The sequence below is a fragment of the Plectropomus leopardus genome, chromosome 15 (assembly GCF_026936395.1).
Source record: "Plectropomus leopardus strain MGB_pleo_1.0 chromosome 15, ASM2693639v1, whole genome shotgun sequence".
Lineage (NCBI taxonomy): Eukaryota > Metazoa > Chordata > Actinopteri > Perciformes > Serranidae > Plectropomus > Plectropomus leopardus.
Window position 1 is genome coordinate 24,397,681 of NC_142190.1, and position 25,639 is coordinate 24,423,319.

Consider the following 25,639-nt stretch of genomic DNA (forward strand, 5'->3'; position numbering starts at 1 on the left):
AAAATGCTGCTTGAGACAAAAGAAATCTACGTAACTGCATAAAGGCACATCACTATAATCTAATGGGTTTAATGGTACTGTATACAGGAGGGTTATATAAAAAAAAGCCTTTCAATGGCATTTCTGTGAAAATTGTGTTTTTGTGAACCCACTGAGAGGCAGTAACACGACTTGATTTCCCTCCTGCTGTTCTTATACATGTCAGAGCTCGGTGGACTGAGAAATGAAAAGGTTTCTGTGCATTTTTTCTGTCAAGTCAAAGCAGAAATTGCTTGGCTAAGAAATTCCATTCAATGACTACAGCCGATAAAACGGAGGAAAAAATAACTTTCCATTATTTTCTCATCAAACACCTTATTTCCAAAACGAAATGACTACTGAATATAAACTTAAATGTCTTGTGTGTAGGATTTTATGGCATCTTTTGTCAGAAATGGTATATAATAAATAATAAAGAATTGCTGTTTTTTTAACCTTAGAATGAGACATTTATAGCTTGCCTGATATCAGAATTGTCAACACATTACACTCTGTTCACATCTTCTGTTTTATATCATACATTCTAGCAGATTTCTGTGGGGAAGGGGGATTCAATTTTCCCTAAACAATCACAGCAGACTGACACATCTGCCTGAATATGGTGTCATGTAAAGTCTACACAGATGTGCAGCCATGCCAACATACCCAATTTGGAGAGTGAAAAGGACCAAAGAGAAACATGCTATGATGTTGGGGGATATTGAGAAGTCATAGATTTAGAACAGCCTTAATTGCGATGTTTGTCTTGTTGTTATAACTCCTCATTGGTTCCAGTGCACTGCTTGACAATAGCTTGAAAGTAGTCTTCGGTCAGCAGTCTCACCCATGGCGCTGATTGGCTAATCGTGTCTGCAGGCAGCGCTCATTGGTTGTTTTATATGCAAACCAGAAACTGTATAAAAAAAAGACGACAGTGTTCCAAAAATAAAGCCAAAACATCTTGATCGCCCGCCGGTGGATGGCTGCAGTACAGGTCACAAAGCCCACCTCTCCATGTTAATGAATGAGACACAAATGGGCCAAACTAAAAACTCAAAGTGATGTGTCAAGTAATGTCAAAATTTTCCCTAAGATGGTTTCAATCACTCTAGGTAGTTCTTATCACCCTAAATTTTGTTCAAGTGTTTCTTCTTCTGATAAATTTGGTTTAACATACGTATGTGATGTTATAAAAAGGGGACCTGATGTCTGGATTGACCGCTATGTAAGCCTGTTTGGACCTGGTATTAGCATGCTTTTCAGTGATCCGAACTCAAGTGGACAGCTAGACATGTTGCCGTTCATACCCGTGCTTATCAGGCGTCTCCAGCTAAGTACTTGTGTGTAGATTTTGTCTACTGCCCCATGCACAATTATTTTGTTCTCACTTTTGCTAGCTGCTCTGCAGCACGTTTGCTACACATGTTAGCAGTTGTGTTAGTCTAGCTGGATATCTCGCTGTTACGAGAACTGTTACACATCTCCTTTCACAGTCCACAAAATGATGGACGGACATGTAACACTCGACATAAAATTTGCAAAAAAAAAAAAAAACAAACAAAAGTTGAAGATCTGGCAATAATGACGTAGTCCTTGTCAGAGATGCGTCAGGACGGTGTTAGCGTTTATACTACAAAAGATATGTGGTCAATTGCGCAAGCCATCTTGGCAAGTGATTTGAGCGATCAGATCCAACATGTGAGTTGGTGGCCATTTACATCTATATTAAGTGCTATCCGGTTGTGACCTGAGATGCATGTTAATACCAGGTCTAACCTGAGTGTGTGTAACAATCAGTTTTGTTTGCAATTAATGGCACTGCTAGCCATTGGTTGGACAGGTGTTTGGGTGGGAACTCAACTCTGGCTCCACATGACGTCACCAGCACAAGATGGCAACAGCTGTATGCAGAATATTTTGGCTTAATTTTTGTACAGTTGAAGTAAGTGGAGATGCTTTGTTCATCTTTACATATAGTCTATGATTTTAACCACGAAACTACCATTTCATTACAGTATTCCAGAAAAGAATGATTAAACTTGAACTCAGTGGAATGGGCCGATTCAAAGTTCTGAACCCAGAATAATTGATATCTATCTATGGAGCAGGTCCTCTTGCATGGAGTCCGCGATGTTGTTTCTAGATTAGCCCAGAACAAACAAACCAAACACTGGCTCTAGACAGGGCCAGTCAGGGTTTATTTTGTAGCTCTCCCCCACATTTGGCAAACAGGAGAAATCTAAACTTTTGCAACTTCACTGCTACATGCCACAAAAGCCTACACTCTAGACCTTTAATAAAAAATTCTGACAAAGTTTAACAAACCTTTTCTTTCTTGGTTTCTTGATATCTTCAAATTTAGAAGCCTCTAAACCCTTTTCTTGTTCCTCTAAGCCACTTGGAACTTGGCAGACTGTTGATTAGATGATACGTTACTGGTCCTATTTACCAAAGTGTTTTAGATCACACCTAAGGAGCAAGTATCAAGAGAGTGTACGTGGAGAAACTGTGTGGTTGGAATGTGTGTGGAACCACCCTTGTGTGATTTTTGAAGAGGTGGCCTTTCACAAATCTGTTACTCACCATTACAATCTTTTTCAGTGTACAGTCAATGCCAGGGTCACTTATTAAACTACATCCACTGCTGCAATCAAGGACAGAGTTCTCTTTTTTAGAAGCAATATCCATGGAAACTATTGTGGGCTTGAAAAGTCCTCTCAGTGTTCTTATGTGATCACAGACAGGAGTCAAAGTGTGGAGTTAGACCGACTGTGAGGGAAAAGAACGTCATGCATCTCGAGTGCTAAAAGAAAAATGTGAACAAGGCCTTGCCCACACACTGAAACACACACACACACACACACACACACACAATATCTATTTCTATTATGTCATCAAGATTCAGGGCTATGTGGCTGTATAGATGTTCGGTGCATTGTTCTGGAAATCACATTATTGTACAGGCTGCTCTCTTTGTGTATAGATTATACTGATCTGATGATTTATACACTCTTTTCTCTGCTCTTTGACTTCACTGTAAAGAACATTTTTTCCTGAGAAAGTGACACTGTGTTCAATTCCTGACCTCCCTCTGTGATAACTCTGCTGATGTCTTTAGCACATTGCAGATTTCCCTGGGATATCCCTTAACTCTCTGAGAGGGTGATAGGGTCTAAAAAAAAAAAAACTATCAGCAGCACACTGGTGTATTTGGAACGGCCTCTGTGTTCGATTTAACGCTGACGTCACCCGGGAGCGTTGAGCCCTGCGCCGCAGTCGGTCCTGAGATGAATGCACAATATTTAAATGTAGCCTACCTGGTTCTCTCACTCCACCCTGTGGGCTCACCATGTCAGCACAATCACACACAGAGGAGTGGAGAGAAACAAAACACAAATCAAAACTAAACGAGACATTTATTCATAACTTGTGAAGGACGTAAAGCCTGTAATGATTGCTGGTATCAATAAAAACAGGAAGTCAGATCTGTTATTCATGTTGCTGGTTATCTTAAATACCTTCCTTCAAGAAGATTACAACAGTAGTTCTTTTTAAAGAATTGGATGGACACTATATGAGGTTTTGCAATAACTTCCTTTGTGTAACTTATTCTATTGATATGTCAAGTATTTGTTTTTGTTTTTTAGAGATCGGTAATGTCAAATTTATCATAGGAAAGTTTTAGTTTCTCATGTTAAGTCTTAACACTCTTATTAGTTTTCAACAGCCAAAGGAGAGCCATGTTAGCTCTATGAGTGAAAAAGCAACTTTCTCCTGTCTGTTCAAAATAACTGTTCCTAAGGCTTAAATCAATTAAATTGATTATAAAGCAAATCTGAACACTAGAAATGTAACTTCGCACTCTCAGAAAAACACATGAAATTGTATTCAATTTACTTTTAAACATTCCCTCTTAAGTTAAACTTTTAACGGCTCCTATATGATAAGCAGTCCTGTTTTTACCTGAACTGCCTACAGAACCGCCAGGGTCAAATTAATGCTGAACACCACAGTTTCCATGCAACTCCCACGCTTACATAATGCCATAGTGGAAGGGGGAAGCCATTTACAGTATATAATCACCACGGAAATGATACTTTATCTATGATGATTACAGTGTTAGTCATACCCATATTTGTGTATGGCTTGCCTGAAAATGCTGCTTGAATAAAAAGAAAACTACTAATATGTATTAACACACAACTGGTGTAGACGGTACAATAGTAATACAGCAGGGTTATGCAAAAGAAAAATAAGCAGAAATTAAAGAGTTTAAAGAAACTAAATCTAAAATAACATATTATTTGCTGTATTTTATAGCAGTTATTAGGAACAAACATATGATAGGAAAGTTTAAGTGTCTTCCACAAAGTTAAACTCATCAGTTCTATTAACACTTTAATAGCTTTGAAAAAAAAAAAACAAGAGCCATATAAGCTCTGTGAGTGAAAAAAAAACAACTTTCCTCTGTCTGTTCCAAATAACTGTTTACTTTTAAAGATTTGGTCCTAAGTTAAGTAATGAGTAATGCCCGACGAGGTGTCCATTAAGAGGAATTAGTTTCTGATAATGGACACCTCCAATGGTATTATCCAACGTACTGTATACCGTGGTCACTTTAGCAGCCATGAGCACTATCCACTGATTTGAAACATTTCAGCACCTTGGACAGCTCCTCGAACACTATCCTAAAGATCCAACAGGGGGTGCAGTAATCACGCTGTAACATGTGGTGGTGAAGCAGGCTGTTTGATGTGGTCATTTAACCCTTTGAAACCTGAGGGAATTGGCTTGATTTCTTTCAAAAACATTGGAAAAGGAAATGAGCAATGGAGACGTTATGTTAAAATTAGTTTTAATTTTTTTAAAAGTAAAAACAAACAAACAAGGCAAACAAGTCTTGGAAAAGTGCTTAAAAACCTCAATAATCCTGTATCATAATTTAAAATTTGGAGTTATGATGAGTATAAATATAGTTTTTCCTTAGCTTTTTTTCTCCCTGGACATTCCTCCCTAGCTTTTTAATAATAGTTTTCTAAATCTACTAATTTCTTGCAATTTGTGGAACATTTTTTATCACTTGTTAATTGCCTATTTCCCATGTTTTTGAAAGAAATCGCACCAATTTGCTCAAATGTTCAACAATTGAAATATCTGTGAAAGGCATCTTAACACAGCACAAAAAAAGTGATGTTGAGGTTTTAAAGGGTTAACATTTCCCATTTTCCACTGCCTTAAGATGTGTGTGTGTGCGCGCGTGTGTGTATGTGAGTGTTTTAACTTTCACTTTGCTACTACAATATCATTTATATGCTGCCACGGGGAAAATAGAAATGCCGTTGCTCTCTATTCAATCTCTTAACTGCTGATTTTGTTTATAATTCCAGCTGCGCGTTGAGTACAAACTTTACGGTCAATCAAAGAGCGAGAGAGAGAGACAGAGAGAGAGAGAGAGAGAGAGAGAGAGAGAGAGAGAGAGAGAGAGAGAGAGAGAGAGAGAGAGAGAGAGAGACAGAGAGAGAGAGAGAGACAGAGAGAGACAGAGAGAGAGAGAGAGAGAGACAGAGAGAGACAGAGAGAGAGAGAGAGAGACTAGTACAAATAATGATGTTGCCAGCATTAAACCTATGGACAATATGACTGTGAGTAGCGACAGGCCGACGCTTTAAGCGTGTCAAACATGCATAATTTTAAGTTCCATAACACGACTGGACCCGAGAACGGCCACGGTCACATTTAAACCGGGCAGCCCGCCTGTTAACCGGGCATCACCGACCCCTCCTCCTCCCCTCTCAGCTTCCGCGGCTCTCCTCCAACTGTATCGCGGCTGTGAGTGAGTGGCGGCGGACCGACGAGCTGTGGTCTGTGCTGTCTGTCTGGTGCGAGGCTTTGGACTGATGTCTCTGCCTGTCAGGAATTTAAAGTGTCTCTCGCCGGTCATGTGCCAGTGTAAGGTCATCTGCAGCAACCGGACGCTCTCTCTCATGTTCGGGTGCAAGGTAAGCCTGGGGGGTGCAAGCGAGCGGCGGATGGTTGCAGCAGCGGCTGTGATCGAGATCTGGATATTTAGTTTATGAATATGTTACAAATAAAAGGCCTCTGGAAGATTTTGCGCGTTTTGGGTTTGTGCCAGTTCAGATGAAGCGCGCTTTTCTCATTACACAGAGTAATTAGTGCAGTGATCACACTCACCTACGGCTTCCTCTCTTGTCCATATGCTTGCAGGTGCCAGCGTATTCACACCATATTACCTTTACATCACCGCGTGGTCGCTGCATAGATGGCCGATTTCCATTTACACAGAACAGGCAGCATCCTTGGCAGGCATGGTTGTGTTTGGTGTTTTGTTTACTGTATTTTTTTTTATTTTTTACCATAAATATTTACTGATATGAATGAATGAAGCATCAATCACTATCAGTCTCCTTATAGGCAGAGCAGGTTATGTTAGCGCTCATCATATGGTTCACCATGCTGATTGGTTCACATTTAAATTTACATCCCAGCAAAGCAAATTGTATGGCATGCTTTTGACCTTGGGAAATGTGCTTTATTGCTCAGGGCCACTTGAAAATCATTCATCATTAGAGAAACTGTACACCAAGAGACAGGCTTGAAATCAGGTAACATGAACAGTGGCCCTGCTGCAGCCCACTGATGAATCAGAGCCAGGCGCCTGTTATCAACAAAGAACAGGCTATTACAGTATGTTTAGCTGTGTGTTTGCAGTATGCCTTTTTCTATCCAAAGAGAAAGCACAGTCATTTACTCATTCACTGATTGTCCATCACATCCCCAATTCCCCCCCTCCCTGCCAGGTTCAGGTGTTTCCAGTATGGCAGCCAGCTCAGAGTTTCCCTCCACATGGCACTCTAATCTGTTGGCGTTTTGAAGCCAAATCTCGCTACACTGGTCCGCTCTGTCCAGGCATTGTCCCTACGCTTGCCAAAGTGATGTGTACATGTGTACAGAGCTCCAAATAATTTGTTTGCGGATTCAGTTCCGACATTTTGGTTTGTGTTCTGTCCTTGTTGCTAGTATTCACTCTGTCATGAGCTATGAACTAGGTGGATTTTTCTTTTTTTTTGTATTTCATTTATCGTGATTATTTTTACATCAAGTCTGGTAGACAAGAACAATTTCTATATTTGTGAGACACCGCTGGGCAAATTAATGTGGGTGTTTGCTTTGTGGGTTCCTGAAAGGGAGGTCCTGCTGTGCTCAGTGTTGAGTATTACCAGCACAGATAATCCCAAGTGTGCCCCCCGCCTCACTCCCTACTGGCTCATATCTTTCAATGTATCTCCATCTGAGACTCAACACCTTCTTTGTGGAAAACGTTTTGAAATGCTCCTCTCACAAACTCAAGCTGATTTCATCATGACCAACCAGTGAAATGTAACTTCATCGCAAACGTGTAATAAGAGTACATTTCACAATGGGATTACCTATACTCAGTTAAAATGAATTGTGCTTGGTTTGCAGTATGTAAAGATCTAAAGAAGAACATGTTCACACTGTACGTTTATGCAAACCTCAGATATGTTACATCTGTACATTTCGTACCCATCACAGACACGTTTCTAAAGTGAGCTGATTTTGCCATTGGGAGGTGGAGGGGATGATGGATGGCATGAGGCGGGACGCTGGCAAGCTACAGATCACTTTTCGAGACCAACAAACAACAACACTGGTTGTTTTATGGTGTCCCTTCACAGCGTTTTTCACTGGTGGTTTTGACACAGAACCTGGATGTTTTTAGCAGCACATTGTGGCATTTCCCAACTGAGTTTGTGGCACTGAACCTGGGTGTTTTTCAGGGCTGCCCCTAGAAGTCAAAGGCTCAAATCATCAGTTGGAGAGCAGTCAAGCAGTCATTTTTTCCTCTGCAGTGTACTTCTGGGGATGCTTTGTCACCAGATTTTGCTGTGGAGTAAGTGCTCTTGACTGTCACGCTACTCTTTGCAGCTGTGGACATGCAGGCAGCGGCACTTGCTCACGGCATGTTATTACGCTGCAGTCTCTGGCTTTTGTTGATATTTAGTGTCTGCAAAAATGTTGTTGCACATTTACAACCCGTTGTTCGCGCCATTAACTTGGTTACTATATTATGTGAATGCCGCTGTCAAACTGATGGGTCCACAGAGCCTGTTCAGACTTTAAAACTTAATATGGGAAACAAAATGAAACGTTGAATATTCGTATTGAACAGCCAAATCAAATTTCACTGGCATCATTCTGAGTCCGGTACAGCCCTAGTGTTTTGTTTTTTTTACTGAACCTTTCTGTTTTAAAGTGGCAGATTGTGCCATTTTCCAGCAGCGTTTATGCCACCTAATCTAGGCAACTAATTTTACCCCATTTTCGACACAGCGCTCTGAATGTATCTGCTGCGAAAGAATGTGTAACTGTAACATATTCATGGTTTGCAGAAATGTAAAATGCAGGCATTTTTTTCTGTCGACTGGGTTGCTGTCATATAATAATGGGATTCATCTCTTCTCAGCTTAAGTATTTTATCTTTTTTTAATATAAAACTTTATTCTTTAACTGTTGCCATAATTACGTCCCTCTATGCCAAACATGCCAATCATCCAAAGATTGAAGATTAGACTCTGTTCTTTCATCCGCACGTCAACACTGGGATTTTATCTAGTGTCATAAAATCCCCTCAACATGCCCAAATACCTGCTCTGTACATATTTCCAGCAGGTTCAGTAGCCCCCGAACAGCTTGCATCCAGTCTGTTGCAGCCTCGTGGTGGCTTGTTATCGCTGGGATTTTATTTGGCCAGATCTTTTGGGATGTACAGTATATTGCAGCAGGGATGTGCTTTTACTGCTCCTCTATATCCTGTCCCTGTTTTCCTATACATCTACAGCTTTACCTCTTTGGTTTTATTATCCAGGACTGCCATGTGTTTGCCAAACATCTATGTAACAATAGCTACCACATGACTGGTCATTTCCTGAGGTGATGTTCCAAGGTTATTTGTTTGCATAACCTTTCTTAAACAAAGCCCAGTGCTGAGCCTCTCAGTCATCTTTAATTCAGTATCTTAATTATAAGGCTCTTTATGTGGTTGGAAGCGTTCAGCAGTGCTTTAATGTGCTCTTTTATGCTTAATGCTCATTGATGGCCTCACAGCATTTAATCAAGACTGACTGCCTCGTGGAAGTTTGTCTTTAAGCTACTATTCAGTGCAGTGCTTATATCGAAGGCCGCACAATGTAAACTCGCCAAAGGACAGAGTTTAAATGGAAAATGAGTATTAATGTAATAAATGATTTACGACTCAGGGATCAGTGTGCCTTCATCTCGATCGATCATCACCTCACCCTGAGGATCGATTCTCAGACGTCTTTACTGGAAAATGGACAGGGAAACGACCTGCTGTCACTCATTACCAGCCGAACAATCGAATGATCAAGAGTAATGATGTGGAAAATATCAGCAGGTGATATCAAAGCAGTGGTTTTGGTGCACTGCACTGTGTGGTCCATGTGTGTGAGGCGCTGGTTTTACATTTGACGTCCTTACTGTAACTGTTTTTATAGCTTTGCAAACACAGATTTCCTCCTATGGATCTGACCTATTTTATCCTGCTGTTTGTGCCATCTTCCTTTATAAAGAGCAGCGAGGCTCAGCTCTGACAGTAAGCTCGGGGAGATGCGGCGGCGGCAATGATGTGCGGCAGCAGATATTTGCTAATGCTCTGTTCAGGTTTAAGATTGAAGCTTTCAGGGTCGTCTCTACCTTGCTAACTTGCTCTTCCAGGCTTATCTGCCATCTAATACTGCAGCTGGTGTTGTGTGAGCAATGGGTGTGCAGATTGTAGGCGTAAGTAGCACACTCACTGTGTGGAAATGGCTAGACAGGTAGAGAAAGATGTTGCTCATCAAAGTAAACAGTGTCTTACTGATGGGTTGAACATACGTATGGGTTTTCTGCAGGGCTTATGTGAAAGAACTCAAACATTCAATCATGCCAGCATGATCCTTTACAAATGTCAAGATCACTAGATTTAAATCTGCACATTATATCGAGAAGGGTTGCCTAGTTATATGGCTCGCCACTAAAAACCTTCAGTTGAGCAGATCAGCGCTGGAGAAATTGCGGTGGACTACCTGAATAGCAAATGGGCCCCTTTTACAGCCAGTGTTCGTCACAGAAATCTTAAATTCATCTTGATTATCAGTTTACATACAAGGACATAATATATTAAAAACCCACCTCACTAAGCACCTGGCATCGATGTGCATCATCAACATTTGAAATGAAATTCAGCCTCAAGTGCAGCACACAGACACAATTCAACTGCCTTAACCTCCATGACGTCAGCCTTCACAGAATTCAGAAATTCGGAAATAACCTCTAAAGGTGTGTTCAGACTTAGAACTCAGAATATTAGATGCAGAGTGACTGCATGTTAAGTGCACAGAAAAGATGTAAATGGGCGAGTCAAAGACGCGTCCACGTGGTTTGAAAACATTTCGAGTTGAGCAAAAAGAAATTTGTGGTTACTCGGGGCTTTATGGATCTGCTTCATGAGCATACAGAAACAAGAAGTAAAAATATAAAGATTCGAGGGAAAGAAAGTTCAAGTGAGTTGTGAGATCAGTCAGAATCTGAGCTGGAGTCAAACTCACACACAGACACACGCCCACACACGTTTGGTACATACTTTGCTTGCTAGCTACTGCTAATAGCGAGCTTAAACCATATTAGTTTAACTCAAACAAATTTAACTTAAAAAAATAAATAACTGAGTCCAAGAAGCTCAAGTTAATATCGCTTCATCTATTCACTTATTTGAACTTAAATCTATGAAGTGATGTGCACTCAAACGTTGCATTTGTCTTCACTTAAAAAAAAAATGTGTTAACAGCATTCATCAGGATTAAGTAAGATTAACTTAAATCCATCTTCCTTAAACAAATGTCAAAACTTCAGTGTCATTTGCTACTTAGTTTTACTGAAGAAAATTCTTACTTTGCTGTTGCTATGTTTCATTCTGATTTGAGGAGTGGGCTATATTGTTTGTATTTAGACAAATTTCTCACTCGTGCTTAAGATAAACATCTAATTTGTCTGTTTATTGCATGGAGAGCCAATTTTTTTCAAGGTTGTTTGCTAACAGCGGTAAAGAGACTGTTTAAACTATAAACTACTTCATCAGAAAGCTGTTTTAGACTTGTTTTTGCAAGCTACTCGTGATTGAATTAAAGAAAAACAGCCACTGCTGCTGTTGTTGCACATGTTTGTTTCTAGTGAAAACCATTAACCAGTCTCACAGAGCTGTGTTAACATGGCCTCCACTTGCATGTTTGTGTGTGTGTGCGGAGAAAACAGAGGGCTGGGGGAGGGTTAACGCCACAATCCCCCACTACAAGTGCAACATACATAAAAATGTATGCACTCAGCATAAAAAATGGTGTGTGCTGTGCATGCTCCTGTAGGCAGAGGGGGAGGGGATTAAAATGATGAAGATTACTGAGCTTTGTGTGAGACCAGTGAGGAAAATTAAGGGAAATAGGTTTCACCTGAGCAGTAAACTGCAAAATGATGTAGCATTCGAATTTGTTCTTTTGAGCTAATTAGCCTATTTGTGTTCATTGCCCTGATGTTTCTGCTGATTTGTTATGACATCTAGAGCTGCAACAATTAAAGAAGTATTTCACAGATAAAAAGAAGGCCCTCACATAAAATTAGGCAGTGTCTGCAGTAGAAAGATGTAAATACTTTCATAAATTGGTGCTACGTGACCAGAGAAAAAAAGAGGAAAAGGACGAAAGGGGGGAGAAGGGATATCCAGTCATTGGTTAGATGTTTGAAAATTAGCGAAATCACTTCAAGGCCTTTGCACACCAAGTCTGTATTTCTCACGTGCATTTTTTAAAAATCTGATAAAAACTCGTTACTCACAGAAACCTTGCACACTGAGTGCAATGGCTTGATTGTTCTATTTGTTGTGCATATTCACAATACCAGACAAAATGGAAAGACACACTTGCGCTTGCTTGTCTTTACTGGAGGTACCTCACTGGCTGTCACAACATGGTCCCCGTGTCTTGTATTTGGCACTGTGGCTAACTGAAGGGGCTGACCTGTCCCCCCTCTCTGTCTCCACACTGTCGCTCCCTCTTTGCGGTCCACATCCGCCTCTTAGTCATCATAATCCACCTGGATATTACTATCTGACCTGTTAAATGCAGGCTGTCTGAGTTCTGAAATGATTCTGTTCACCGCTTTTTCTCTCTTGTCGTGGATGTAATGTCAAGTGTCCTGCAGATTACGGATTACAGTTGACGGATGCGAAAAAACATGATAGACACAACATGAGGACATGTTTATTTTTTAAATGTTTAACAATTTTGGACAAAAGTACCAATTTGGGGCGACCTCTAGCACACCTGGTAGAGTGTGCATCCATATAGGCAGAGTCCTTTGCAGCAGTTCGGGTTCAATTCCGGCCCATGATCCTTTGCTGCATTTAATCCCCCTTCTGTCTCCAAACCTCTTGTCAATCTCTGGCCATCCTAACAATAAAAGCTAAATATGCCCCAAAAAATAATCTTGTTGAAAAAAAAAAAAACATGTAAATTTTGTGTGCAATGGCCTTTAGTCAATTACTCAATCAAGAGAAATTTTATCAGCAACTGTTTTCATAATCAATTAATGTTTTCAGTCTTTTTTAGGTAAAAAATGAAACAACTGGTTCCATATTCATAAATGTGAGTTTATTTATTGCTTTTATGAATGTAAATTAAGACTCTGTGTTTGGGACTGTTGGTTGGACAAAAGAAGCAAATTAAAGACATCCCTTTGCACGAAGTTAAAATAGACCCCAGACAGACAAGACCCCCCACACACACACACACACACACACACACACAGACTCCCCTCAGCAGAAGCACTGCAGCCAAGCACCCACTATGGCACCATTTACTGTATCTATGACTCTAATTTGATTATTAAATTTGAGGATGATACATCTGTGTGGGTCTTATCAATGATGAATCATCCCACAGAAATGAGATTCAGAATCTCATTAATTTGGCATAGATTAGCATGAATTAACAAGTGAATATTAAAGGCTGAAATGTACGGACGACTAAATGTTTCTAAAACAGTGCTGAGCATGTATCTGGGGAGTGAAAAAAACCCAACTGTTTTCTTCATATATTTTTTATGACTTTTCCTGTTTCACGGTAGTAACATAAGCCTTCTTGTGGTGAAGAAAGCCCAAGAGCACTTTAGGGATTTTATTTTTATTTTTAGAGAAAGCCTTAAGTTTGTTTGGACAGTAATGAGCTTCGCAACATGCACCGCGGGAAGTATTTTTACATGTCTGATCAAAGATTTAGTAGGGCAATTTGAATAGTGCTATACTGGGCAGAGTGGGCGCTGAGGTTAACTCCCTGTGGGACCATAATGCAGTTGAGGTGATGCTCAATATGAAACACCTTAACTCTGCAGCCCAGGAGCTTCTCTGCATTCAAGAATCATCTGCACATAGCATTTGTACTCATGCTGCTCTTTTTGGGGGCTAATAGTCTACACTCTTAGAAAGCCATCTTTCTGTTGTTGACGTGTTCAAATAGAAGCTTTTAATTTTCAGCATTACAAAAAAACTGGAGTAACTACACCTAACAGCAGACTTGCATTGTGGGCAAAGTGGGTGAATCTAGAGCGTCTCCATGGGGGGATAAGAGGCTCCTCTTTGTTGCAGCCCTAGTTTTTGATTTAGGCTGGTTGGGATTCTTACATTAAAATCCTTCCTGGTGCAGCTTTAAGCGTCCTGCCCCCACGGTAAATGTAAAGTCTGTTGTTGTTGCTGCAGCATACATAGCTACAGGATACTAACACTTGTCAAAGTGTTGTGCTGAAACACCTTGGAGAATAGTCTCGAGTTAGCACTGGCAGAAGATAAGTGAATTTTCTGTCTTCTGAGGCTTACATGTACATGAAAAAAAAAAACAAAACAGTTGTACTGGTAGGTGTTGGCTGGCAACCGCAATTGTGATAATGCAAATGAGATGAAAGCTGTGTTTGGGGTTTGGCACTTGAGAAGACGCTTGGGAGTGAAAATCAACTGAGAAGGCAACAATGACTGGGTTTTGATGGACATAATGAGAAAAAAAAAGGTCAGATGACCATCAGAGGCAAACACTGTTCTCTCTCAAAGTGACAATGAGCGAGGATGTGGTGGAGCTAATGTGTCTTTTTCTTACATATCGCCAGGCTGATAAAGTCTACAAGGATTCAGCTTAAGTGTGGCTGCTTTATAGGTGCTGGTGGGTGGGTGTGAGGGTTTGCTCTACTAACTTCCAGCAGGTGTCCTGGCCTACATAAAATATGCGTAGGAAGGTAAATTATTTCTACTGATGAATGAACGAAAGAAGAGCCTGGGTCACTGTAAAAACCAGTGTTATATACGTTTTAAAAAATGTCTCTCAGCAAGTATTTTGTGATTATTATGTCTACTGATTGCACTATAATAATGACTGATGAGCACGTTATTAAAGGGCACGTTCGCTATTTTTAAACTTGGATCCTATTTTCCCATGTTTTGTGTGTAAGTGACTAATGGCAAAACCATTTTTTGAAACTGGTCCAGTACTAAGTGAGGGGCTGTTGCCAACAGCAAGGAAATCGGCTGCAATGTAACACTCGGGGCATTTGTGGACCGTCAATGTATGTTCACTAAAAGTGCTTGTGTTGCCACTAACAGGCTCAGATTGTTACTCTAGTGTCTGACAGCATAAAAGAAAGGATCCCTAAAGTGAAAGACCTTTTTGTTTAACCAGTGAAAGCCCCAATATTGCTATAACCAAACCCACCAGATTCCATGTAAATAAACTGTAATAAACACACTCAATTAAAAGTAAAGTAAAGAAATAAAATAAAACTCACAAAATTGTCTTGGTTCTTCTTTCCACTGTTCCAACAATCATCAACTCTAGTTTTGGTTGCAATAATCCCATAATTCACTAATTTATGTGAAAATTTGCTGACTCCACCCAGGCTTAAAATACTGTTTATGTTAATAGAGTTTAGTGGGTTTGGCAATAGTGATTTCAAGGCTGGTCCCGGTTACACAAAAAGGATCTTACTCTTTTAACAAACAAGTTGTCAGACACTTACAATAACAAGCTGAGCTATCATTTGCAAAAACAATCATTTTTAGTGGACGTAAATTGACAGTGTAAACATATCCCAAGTAGTTACATTGCAGCCTTCTGCCAGCTGTATGAAGTGGTCTCACTTAATGCTAGACCAATTTCAAAAACTGTTGTTCCTATTAGTCACTTAGACACAAAAACATGGGAAAATAGGGTCCAGGTGGAAAAATATTGAGCTAATAGGAGCTTAGCCTTTAAGAAGCAAGTATGAAGTTCTAACAACATGAGGTGAAATCAAAAGGTACAAAAAGCAGCAGACGGTAAAATATTGAAGGTGAGACACCGGTCAGCCATATATTAAACTCTAATAGAACTGTCAGGCACTTAGTATGAAAAACTGCAAGTCACTATGGTTTGCGTATAATGGATAATTATTCATGAAACCAAGCTGTTTGATTTCAGACAATGTATCATCAGCAGTTGTCTGAACAGGAAAAAATGTATGTCTTTTTCTCTTTTCTAAATTGTTAAGACATAATTTAAACATCTTGTTGACTGATTCATATTCTGTTGAATTCAAGCACATAACCTGTCCAGATTTACTTCACTGAAATGCATTGTACTGCACACAACTAAATTCCATGGTTCATTCTGACAGCACTGCAAAGCATCACAGAGACTTAGCACTCAGCACAAAATCCTTCTGAGTTCATCACAGCAGCAAATGTTAATATTAATCCAAATCTTGGGAAAAAATGGATTAATCATCATTGAAGAAAATGCAAATAGATGAACTCGCAAAAGCTTAAATTCTGTGAAAACGCAGTGGGGAGTTGCCCCCTTTAATTTACACCTGAAGAGCTTCTCATGGTTCCTGTAGCACCTCACACGTCAAATGCAATTGCAGTCTGAGTTTCTTGAAAATTATATGCCTGAGAGGTGAGGTTAGCTTTCATCATGATACCTAATATACAGTAATTTAAAAGCTCAAGCTTGGTCCTTGAATTTCAAACTGAGATGATGGTAGATAGAATTTGACATTTGCTCCACATTACATTAACTCGTTTAACCATTAAAGAAACGGCTTATTCAGCCACTCAGTGTGCAAGTCTGGTTGTAGTACAGGGGGGCAAACTAATGCAGCTGCAAACTGTTAGACTCTGCTCATATTGACCTATACAACTGAGTAATTACTTAAAGATGTACTGGATTCCTTCCATAATGATATACTGGTACAATAAAGCAGAGGAAACCCAGGGGTATTTTGTTGCAGTGGTAATTTAGAGGGCTGTTTGTACAGTTAGATTTTAATTGCTGTTATAAACCTAGCTGCTTGTGAGAAAAGAACCTCGGAAAAACAAAATCTATTGACAAGGTGTCCAATTATGTGTATTAAAACAGATATTATTAAAGCAAATGTTATGCAGTATCATATTATGTTTGTCTTGCATGTATTAATCCAGCTCTGTATTAATATAATAGTGGACACAGAAGTGCATATTATCTATGATAACAGTAGAAAATGATTTATCCTGTTTTATTTGCCTTTCTACTTATATATACTGCCAACTTATTCCCATATACCAGCTGGGCCCAAATTGTATTTCTGCCTCAGTTCACTATGTTAATAAAAGACACAGCTCTCATTACACAGAGAAGGAAACTCTTTCAATTGTGTGAAAGACATTAATACTTAAAAGAATTTAATACTGTCTTTAATTGTGGTAGTATAATACTTAGGGGTTCTATGGGGATTAAGTCAAATAATGTATGACAATAGTCAGGATGTGTATTTGTAAAGCTTAAAATCATACAAACAGTAAATGAGAGTGTACTGCATATTGCAGGCATACGTCATTGTTTCAAAATTAAAAACATGGAACAATATTGAATAGAATAGTACAAAGAAAATTATTGCTAGGGCTGGGCGGTTAATCAAATTTTATTTCCAATTATGATTTTAGCTTCCAATGACTATCAAAACAATACAATCAAGAAACGATTATTGTGCTGCATTGTTTTGCAGTGATGCTCTTGTTTTGTCTTGTGTTGCAAATCCAGCATACCCCTTTACAGCTGTGTGATCCGTGTTGCCAACCTGGCAACTTTCTCATGAGATTTAGTGACTTTTCAGACCTAGCGACCTCTAAAAATGACCACGACCTCAACAACCTCTAAATTTCTTGACTAATCAGACCATTAGGGAAAAGCGGTAAATATATTTGAATGAATTATATTCTTATTTATTCCATGCATGCTGCTCAGAGTAATCACAGTCCACGGCCCTGGTGCTAGCATGGGGTCTCTCTCTCTCCTCTTGTGCTTTGTTTTTTTTTTTTTGTATATTTATATGGTATATTTATTTTATTCATTTATCTCTTTTTTCCTTTTTTCAGTTAAATGCAATTCAAAGTTCAAGAAAGCCCACTGTTAAAAAGACAAGTTATTTAAAACTTAAATAAATTAAGATTTTTCCAAGGTCAATCAGTAATCATGTTAAATAATCAGGACCTCAACACGGATCAAAATAATTGTGGTTATGATTTTTGCCATAATTGAGCAGCAATATTGGACCTGTGAGATAATTACACATTATCGCTACCAGGATCAAGTGCATAAGTCTAACAGGAATAACATAAAGGGATTCGATCCGTTTTGTTTTTTTTTTAATGGGAATTCTGTTAACTTGCTTTTTACCTGTGCTGCAACAATACATTGTAACAAAGCAATTTTTGTCATCTTACACTAGTGCTGATGTAAGCATGTGTGCTGAATTCAAATGTGGGTATCTCACACTGAAAGGCCCTTTACCTATAACAATCAGATAATCTTTCCTGGTGAGTCAATTCGTGTGAAAGACGCTTACGTAAAATGCTGCAGGTATCGATCTGTGTTAAAACGTATGGCTCGTTAAAATGCTAACTGCTGCTGCACTCATCTAAAAGGTAAATGTTAAGGTGTCATTGTCTCGAGCTGGAGTTAACCATCTTTGTGCTGATGACTCTGAATTACCTGTTTTTCATTTTAGCCATCTAATCAGGGACTGATTGATATCTGGAACACCAGGTGCACTGCAATGATGAGTAACTAACTAGCTGGAAAACTGTGATGAAGCTTAATAATACCCCAGGAGTTAAGTGTCCTTTTATTGACTGAGCAGAATTTGCTTCTCGTGTTTGCAAAAATGCTCTTTTAACTTAACAGTAATCCATAGTGTTTGCACTTGCCATAATTTGGCTTCTCATACCAAAAGCAGCATTTAAGGGAAGATTGGATTTATTATACGTCATTATAAACCTCAAAATAAATTAATCTTGGGCAAATTGTTTGTATTTTAGACAGTTACGTTGTGATATTGTGCTACACTGGGCAATACTCAAACAGTTTACTGGTTGGAGGAAATGTACCTACACCCCTCTCCAGAAGGACACTTTGTAACGTGCCTCGACTGTCACATCCCCCACCAGTGGGACAGAAGGCAAAATGGCAGGATGAATGTTGGTCTTAAAGGGAATGGGGGGACAGTGGAGACAAACTGCTCAAGGCTACCTTGAATTTTTCAAAGTTTTAAATTATTTTTCCTCTTTTTCAGTACAAATCCTCCTTTGTAGAGTCCATTGATATAGACAGGGTTTAGATTAATTCATCAAACAGCTCAGTTCTGCATTACACTGTATATAGGTACCTGGTGGTACACAGTTACATAACATTTAATCTGTATACAATAATGTGTCTGCCTCTGCTTAATAATGATAAATCAATCACTTCCTGCTGATAAACCTGTAATTATGGGACAGTTCTATCAAAAGCTATTTAATTTGTCTCTGGTTCACCTCCATGCTGCTGTTTTCTGCTCTCTTTTACGGACAGTCTCACTTTTTTTTTTTTCATTTTTACCCATCCCCCTTCACATTCTCCTTTATCTTCATCTCTATTTCACTCCCTCTCTTTCTTGCTGTCTCAGTGTAATGTGATCCAGGACCGATGCTGGCAGCCCCAACTGTGGCACTGCAATCTCTGCTCTGCTCTGGTTGCTAGGCAGCCTGTCTGAGACACGGCTCGGTGATGCACCTCCCTCTCCGTCTGCCTCCCAAAAAAAAAAAAGGAAGGAAAAAAACAGAAAAGAGAGAGTGGCAGAGCTGGCCATCAGGCCATCAGCCAAAATTCAGATGATCCCTCCACATTTCTCTGTTTTCAGAATGGGCCGCCTCACATCTGCAGTGCAGCAGAGCATATTGTGAGCCTGAGGGGCTTCAGGAGGGTGTACGGATTTGTGGCAGAAACACAAGCGCTAACCCAGAGAACAGTGTGGCAGGTCTCCACTGTGATGCTCCACACCTTCTGATGGGTTTGTGATGGAAAACGCTGTGTGCAGATTTTGTGTCATCACGCCTAGAATGAAACCTACCATGTGTGGCTAACACAGTGGGCTGCTGGCAGGCTGCCCAGGTGTGGGTTATCGGTAGGGGAGTAAGGCTACTAGGAAGAAGCTGCATGATCTGCTAGTGTAGAGCCTCTATGAGTCATGGATCTGGTTGCTCCATGTGGTTGTGGGGGACGATCACTTTGCTCAATGCACAATGGCAATATTGTGAGGCCTCTACGGTGCCTTCACTTTACACTTGTAGGCGTCACACATGTTATATGATATACAAGATTTGCATATAGATTGCCCACATTTGGCTACAGACGTCACTGTGATGAAAATACAGCTCTGTGAGGGGACTTTGACATTTACACCACTGTGTTTAAAGGATAACATCAGTGAAAGGTTACAGTGGATTCTATTTATGATTAAGTTTTTTTAATAAAATATGCTCAGTCAATAGCTGCTAATTACTCGAGACTTGTTAGGACTAATGACTTTTTTCTGTCTGTGTGTGTGCAGAAGTACAGGTACCAGGATGAGGAGACGCCCCCCTTGGAGCACAGTCCAGCACATCTGGCTCCAGGGAAAAGTGCCGAGATGCTTCACATGAGTGACAAGAACCTCGCTGCCATGGAGGCCATACATGGCTACACACCACACACACATATCTCCCCTGTCAAGGTAGGACACACACTCATTCATGCATGATGTTGATCAATAAATAACAATAGACTAAAGCACAACACACTCTGCTGTCAGGCCCAGGGACTCCCTAAAAATTTGGTATTTTGCGCGGGGGCAATTACATCCTTTGTCACTCAGATTGTTGTGTGCCTGTTGCATGGCCTCACCTCAGAATAGGTCGTCTCATCGCATTTTTGATAAACTGGCAAAACCATAATCTGAAAAATAAACCCAAATTTAACGCTACGAGAGCCTAACTTCAAAAATGACTTCTATGATCCTTCTACTACTGTTACAACTATAACCGTAGCTAGAATTTCTTTTAACTGACTGCTGATAAATTCTCAAAAATTAAATATCATAACGTTACACCGAACAATATGTACAGATAAATAGTTGCTAAAATAAACTGATATTTAGATATTTAAATCTACTCAGATGGAGGCATTGTATTCTGATATCAATTTAGTATCTGGCATCAACAGATGCCCAAACAGGCATTCAAGGCTGACTATCAATTTTCACGTACATAGGTGTGAGACTAATAATAAAAATTGTAAGAAAACATAATTATATTCTGCATGTCTTCATACTTAAAATGTATCATTGACCTCATTTGGTATTCATATATTATTCTGTCTAATTTGCCTAATTTTACAAGCTTTAGAAATAAAATTAGCCCATACTGACTCAGTACAACATCAAATTTTTATCAAATCAAAATAATTAAATTTTGTTCTGCATTCTTTCAAAGGTGCATGCAGGTCTTCATATAAAGCATAAATGTGCACTCAGAGCATGGGCTGAGATGGTCACAGAGCAAGTGAGTCCTGTAAGGCCTGTTAGTGTGCAAGAATATTCATTTCCTCTCAAAGGTGAAGATATTGTAACATGGTTCAGAAAGTGTTGCACGTTACCCTTGCTCAGCCATAGATCAGAATGTATTAAACTGTATTAAATTATGACATTTTTATGTGAGGCAATCAGATCAAAAACACTGAAATTATACTAAATGTAGCTACTGTAAAAGCTACATTAAAACACACAAATTAAAGTGAATTAATATTATAGAAATACTGCATCTAAAATCATAAGACAGAAATATAACCATGGTAACATGGTTTTCCTTATTCTAATTAGCTTCATTTAAAGACATAACATGCTGTAATGCTTGTTAAAAATTATATTAAATATTAAATTATATTATGCGTAATATAATTTTATTTCCCTCACACACACGCCATTTAGCTCATTACAGAATGTAATCTATCATAACCTGAACTTAAAATGATTCGTTGTCTGTTTTGAATTCCTGCAACACAGATACTTTAATGGGAATTTAATGTATTTATGAGGTAACACAGTCGTCAGATTAACTTTACACCTACACGAATGTGCATATGGTGCAATTTGATATCAGAACTTAACAACATGAAAATCTAAGTGCAAGTGGACATGCGATGCATTCAAGACTGAGTAATGTGATTTCAGGATTTCCCATTTCAGGATGCACTCAGCAATGACTTTGTCCTAATAGACTGTAATGTATGATGTAAAGCAATAATGATTTCAATTTACACTTTGAAATCTAAAATCAAATCCAATCTGTCTTTATTAGTTTTGTAGAGGAAAAATTATCACAACAAATACCTTGCCTGGCTTGTGTTGTTCCGGGAACAAAACAAATAGGAACTGATTGATGCCTGTGATTCATTTCATGATCACATTAGACTGATCTTACATTTACTGGGAGAAGACTTTTGAAGTGGAAAGAGTAATCCAGAACTGTGTGCACACTAATTACACAATCACAACAGCTCCCAGCACAGACACTGCTTATTTGCAGTATTTATTTCTGACAAATATCTTACAAATGCAGAGAAACAAATGTCTGTGAGAGCTCTGTGACAAAGACGCTGACAAAGACAACATAAGAACTCCTGGACACACAGTCAAAAGATACAGCTGACATCAGTAGGATTGTGAGCGGAGTCAGGTTGCCTCGAGTGCATTAACAAATACATATTGTAGCTACAAATGCAAGCAGGTGTAAGCCGTAATGCGCACTTAATAACGATCCGTCTCATATGCCCACACATGTTATTTAACAGCCTCCCTGGCTATTAAGACTTAAGAGCTCCTGTATTTATTTGCTCTGGGGGGAGAAGTGCTTCTCTATTCCCCACATGGGAGTACACTGAAGTCCCCGAGGAGCAGATATGTCCATTAAAATGCTCTCTTTTAATGAGCAGAGAGGAGACTTATTGTGCTTTACTACTGCTATATTTAAATCATACAGAGCCTGTTTAGCATGAGCTGCGGAGGCCGTGGAGATTTCGCCTCGCGGGTGCTGCTGAGAGGGTGCTCAGTTTAGGAACACTGTCAAATTGAGGAGTAGTGGCATTGGAAAATCTGTTCCAGTCATACTGGGACACTAGAAACAATTTAATATTTGGCATCATGCACACAAGATTATTAAACGAGCGTCATTAAATGAGGGGGTTTATTGTAGCAAAAACATGTTGACTATGTGACAATACAAAACATTAGTTTTCGGGGTAATGCATGTAACGTGAATGTTCACAGGTGTGAAAGGTTTGAATGTGCAAAATCAAGAATATTCCATATTTTCAGGGCTTTTCTTGTTTTTGTTATTTGTTTGTCTGTGTTGTCCACTGTGTTAAAAGGCCTTGACACAGGTTAATGAAATCTAGATGTGAGGAAAATGTGAGGAAACACACTGTACTGCATGTCAGTAATCAGCAAAAGTTGTTTTATGCATTACAATCTGATTCTGTGTCTATGTGTTCACTGCTCTCTGGTTACTTGCATATAAAAAGGACCTGAACAAACTGCAGCTTGAACAGAACGACCTGCTGACCGACCGGTTTTCATTTAATGGGATTGTTCAATGAACAATACGCAATAAGAGAAAAGCACGAGCGATAATTTGGTTGAGTCGTATGAGCTGCACTGGCAGACTAAAGCGTGAATCCAGCAGCTGCTGCAGCTGGTGGATGATAGCTGAAAGGTGGTACGTGTCCGTCTGTGTTAAACCACATTTTGGGTATGTTGTAAAGGTGCTGTATGTAACTGTTTTGAACTGTTTCTGAATTTTTAAAACAGACATGATAAAGTGCCAGTAAAACAGTGTAATTGTTTGCTTTTATAGAGGGTAAACGTGCTATCCTTTTCTGACCTTTCTTGCTGGTGTGATTAATTTCCTTTGTCCCCGTGGAGTTTGTCATCTAGCACATGCCATGGGATCAGTAGTTATTCACAGATGATGGGTGTACCATTTATTACAATGATGGGGAGGGAGACTTTCTGCTTTCCCTAAAATCCACCATTATGAGGTCATTTAAGTCTGTTTAAGAGAAAATTGAAAATGTGGCGTGTGCCCTCCAGTGTTTCAGGTCCATTATGTGACTCATTCAGTTATTCCCCAGAGGCTTGTGGTATCAGAAATTCAATATCTGTGAGTTAAGATACAGGAAATATCATTTCATGCGAAGTAATAATTACACTGTAAGTAAGAAGATTATATGTAAGAAGTCTCCAGATATCTATCATTAAAAGATAAGACTGGAGATATTCTATATTTTTCATATTGACAAATTCCATAAAAACACCAATAATCAACCTAACGAGTATTGCTTAAGCAGATATAGCTTGTACTTCTGTTAAGACATCCATTCTAATATATTAATAAGCTACACTCACACTGGGTGACATGTCCATTCATTATCATGAACATGGGCACTGACACTTGTTCTGAGTCACTGTCAAAACCACATAAACTATCCTGCTTCCATAAATACTCACCAGAGCAACAATGTGTATTAATCCGCAACTGATAATAGTCCCCTACAAACGCACTATTATTTTCATGCTACTATCTTGTTTGAGAAACGACTGCTAATATCTACAACGCCCGGCTGTTTTAGGAAATTACTGCGACTTTTTGTGATAAATAAAACCATGTATTTGTGACCTGTTTCAAAAGGAAAGAAAAAATGAGCTTGTGGCTGTGAGGCAAAAAAAGTGGTGGAATATTCAAAAATCTTTTCTATGAACATCATCTGTTTGCTTTTCTTGGGAACTGTTCTCTGAATATCTTCAGGGTTTCCCACACATTCATTTATTCATGGCTGCCCACCGCGTACTGATTCGCACACTGTATTATGTACACCTGTAAAACATTAAAGGTAAAAAAAAAGAAAAAAGAAAATATTTCCTTTACTCAACACAAGTTGTGGATAATGTATACATTAATTCAACAACAACAACAAAATACAGCTCTCAATATGAACCGGTTCAGCTTTCATTTGTGCTATATGTCTGTTCCATCTCTTGATGCTTCACAAAGTATCTGCCAAAGGGAGATAACAAAGCCTGCTCCTCTCTGCACCTTGTCACGATTTCTTAGATGCCTTTTTGAAATACTGTTAAAACAAAGATATTTTCAAAAGAAAAATTGCATTCATTTTTATACATTCATCTTTCATTTTTCATGTACCTATGGCCTCTTTAATCCATGTCTGTGACAAGTGGCAACACAGAGGTGGCAGGTTTTATAGGTGGATGAGGACTCGTTGCTGATTGAAGGATTGTGCAAAGGAGTTTCACACAGATGCTTTTGAGATTCATAATCATGCAATCAAGTATTTTCTATCAGCTGTGAAAAGATGTTTTCATTTGTTTGATCCAAAAGAGTTTTGGATCTCTCTATGAATTCTGTCTTAACTGAGAGAAGGTGCGAACAAGTGTTGACATACTTGCAAGAAAAGATTTGCACTGTGCCAAGAAGGTGGTGATGAAGATCAAGTGGATCCAAGTTTCATTAAGCCTGTCTTGACAGTCAAGGCTGTGTATTCTGATGGAAGTATTTGCTTGCCAGCCAGGCCTAAACATTAGTAAGGTTTGCATATGGAAACCAAGTTCGTTGTGCAGATGCAAACTTCCCAACTCTTCCAATTTTCCCTGGAGGCTCCCATTTTTCACTGCCCTCTCCGGGTGTCCTCTCAGCGTCACATTTCTCCCATATTTCTTCCAATTTAGAGCCCCTCTACCGTGCGCATAATCTCCACAGGGGGACCAGGGGTCACATCCGCCCCAATATATGAAAAAGGAAAATTTGTGTTCAACATGCCTGTCCAAACCCAAGTAACTGAGCCCAAGAGATTAATTTTACTATTTTCTACCACTGACAAAAACAAGTAGGCCTAATAACAACAAACAACACACCTGGCTGATTACACGGCTGATCACACAGCTGACTGACAGACCACAGCAGACTGACAGCACGGCCCAGAGAGGGAGGACAAACACCCAAGTATTTCCTCATAGCATCCGAACAGTTAAATGTTTAGCAGTGACTTCTTCAGACTTCTAAAAAGACTTTGTTTTAGTATCATTGTTTTAGTCGGACTTCAGATGGAAT

General features: G+C 39.3%; 1 protein-coding gene across 6 annotated transcripts in view; it reads left to right on the forward strand.

Annotated features, from left to right (window-relative positions):
* Positions 1-25,639, forward strand: part of dlg4a (discs, large homolog 4a (Drosophila)) — an 85,201-nt gene that overhangs the window by 21,734 nt on the left and 37,828 nt on the right. For 2 of the 6 annotated variants that reach the window (XM_042499120.2, XM_042499124.2), the window contains exons 1-2: positions 5,849-6,017; positions 20,032-20,193. In XM_042499120.2, coding sequence (XP_042355054.1) covers positions 5,916-6,017; positions 20,032-20,193 — 264 coding nt within the window. In that variant the 5' untranslated portion in view covers positions 5,849-5,915. Of the gene's footprint in view, positions 1-5,847; positions 6,018-20,031; positions 20,194-25,639 lie in introns of those variants that run through there. The other 4 variants (XM_042499122.2, XM_042499121.2, XM_042499123.2 and 1 more) reach the window with 3 other exon arrangements.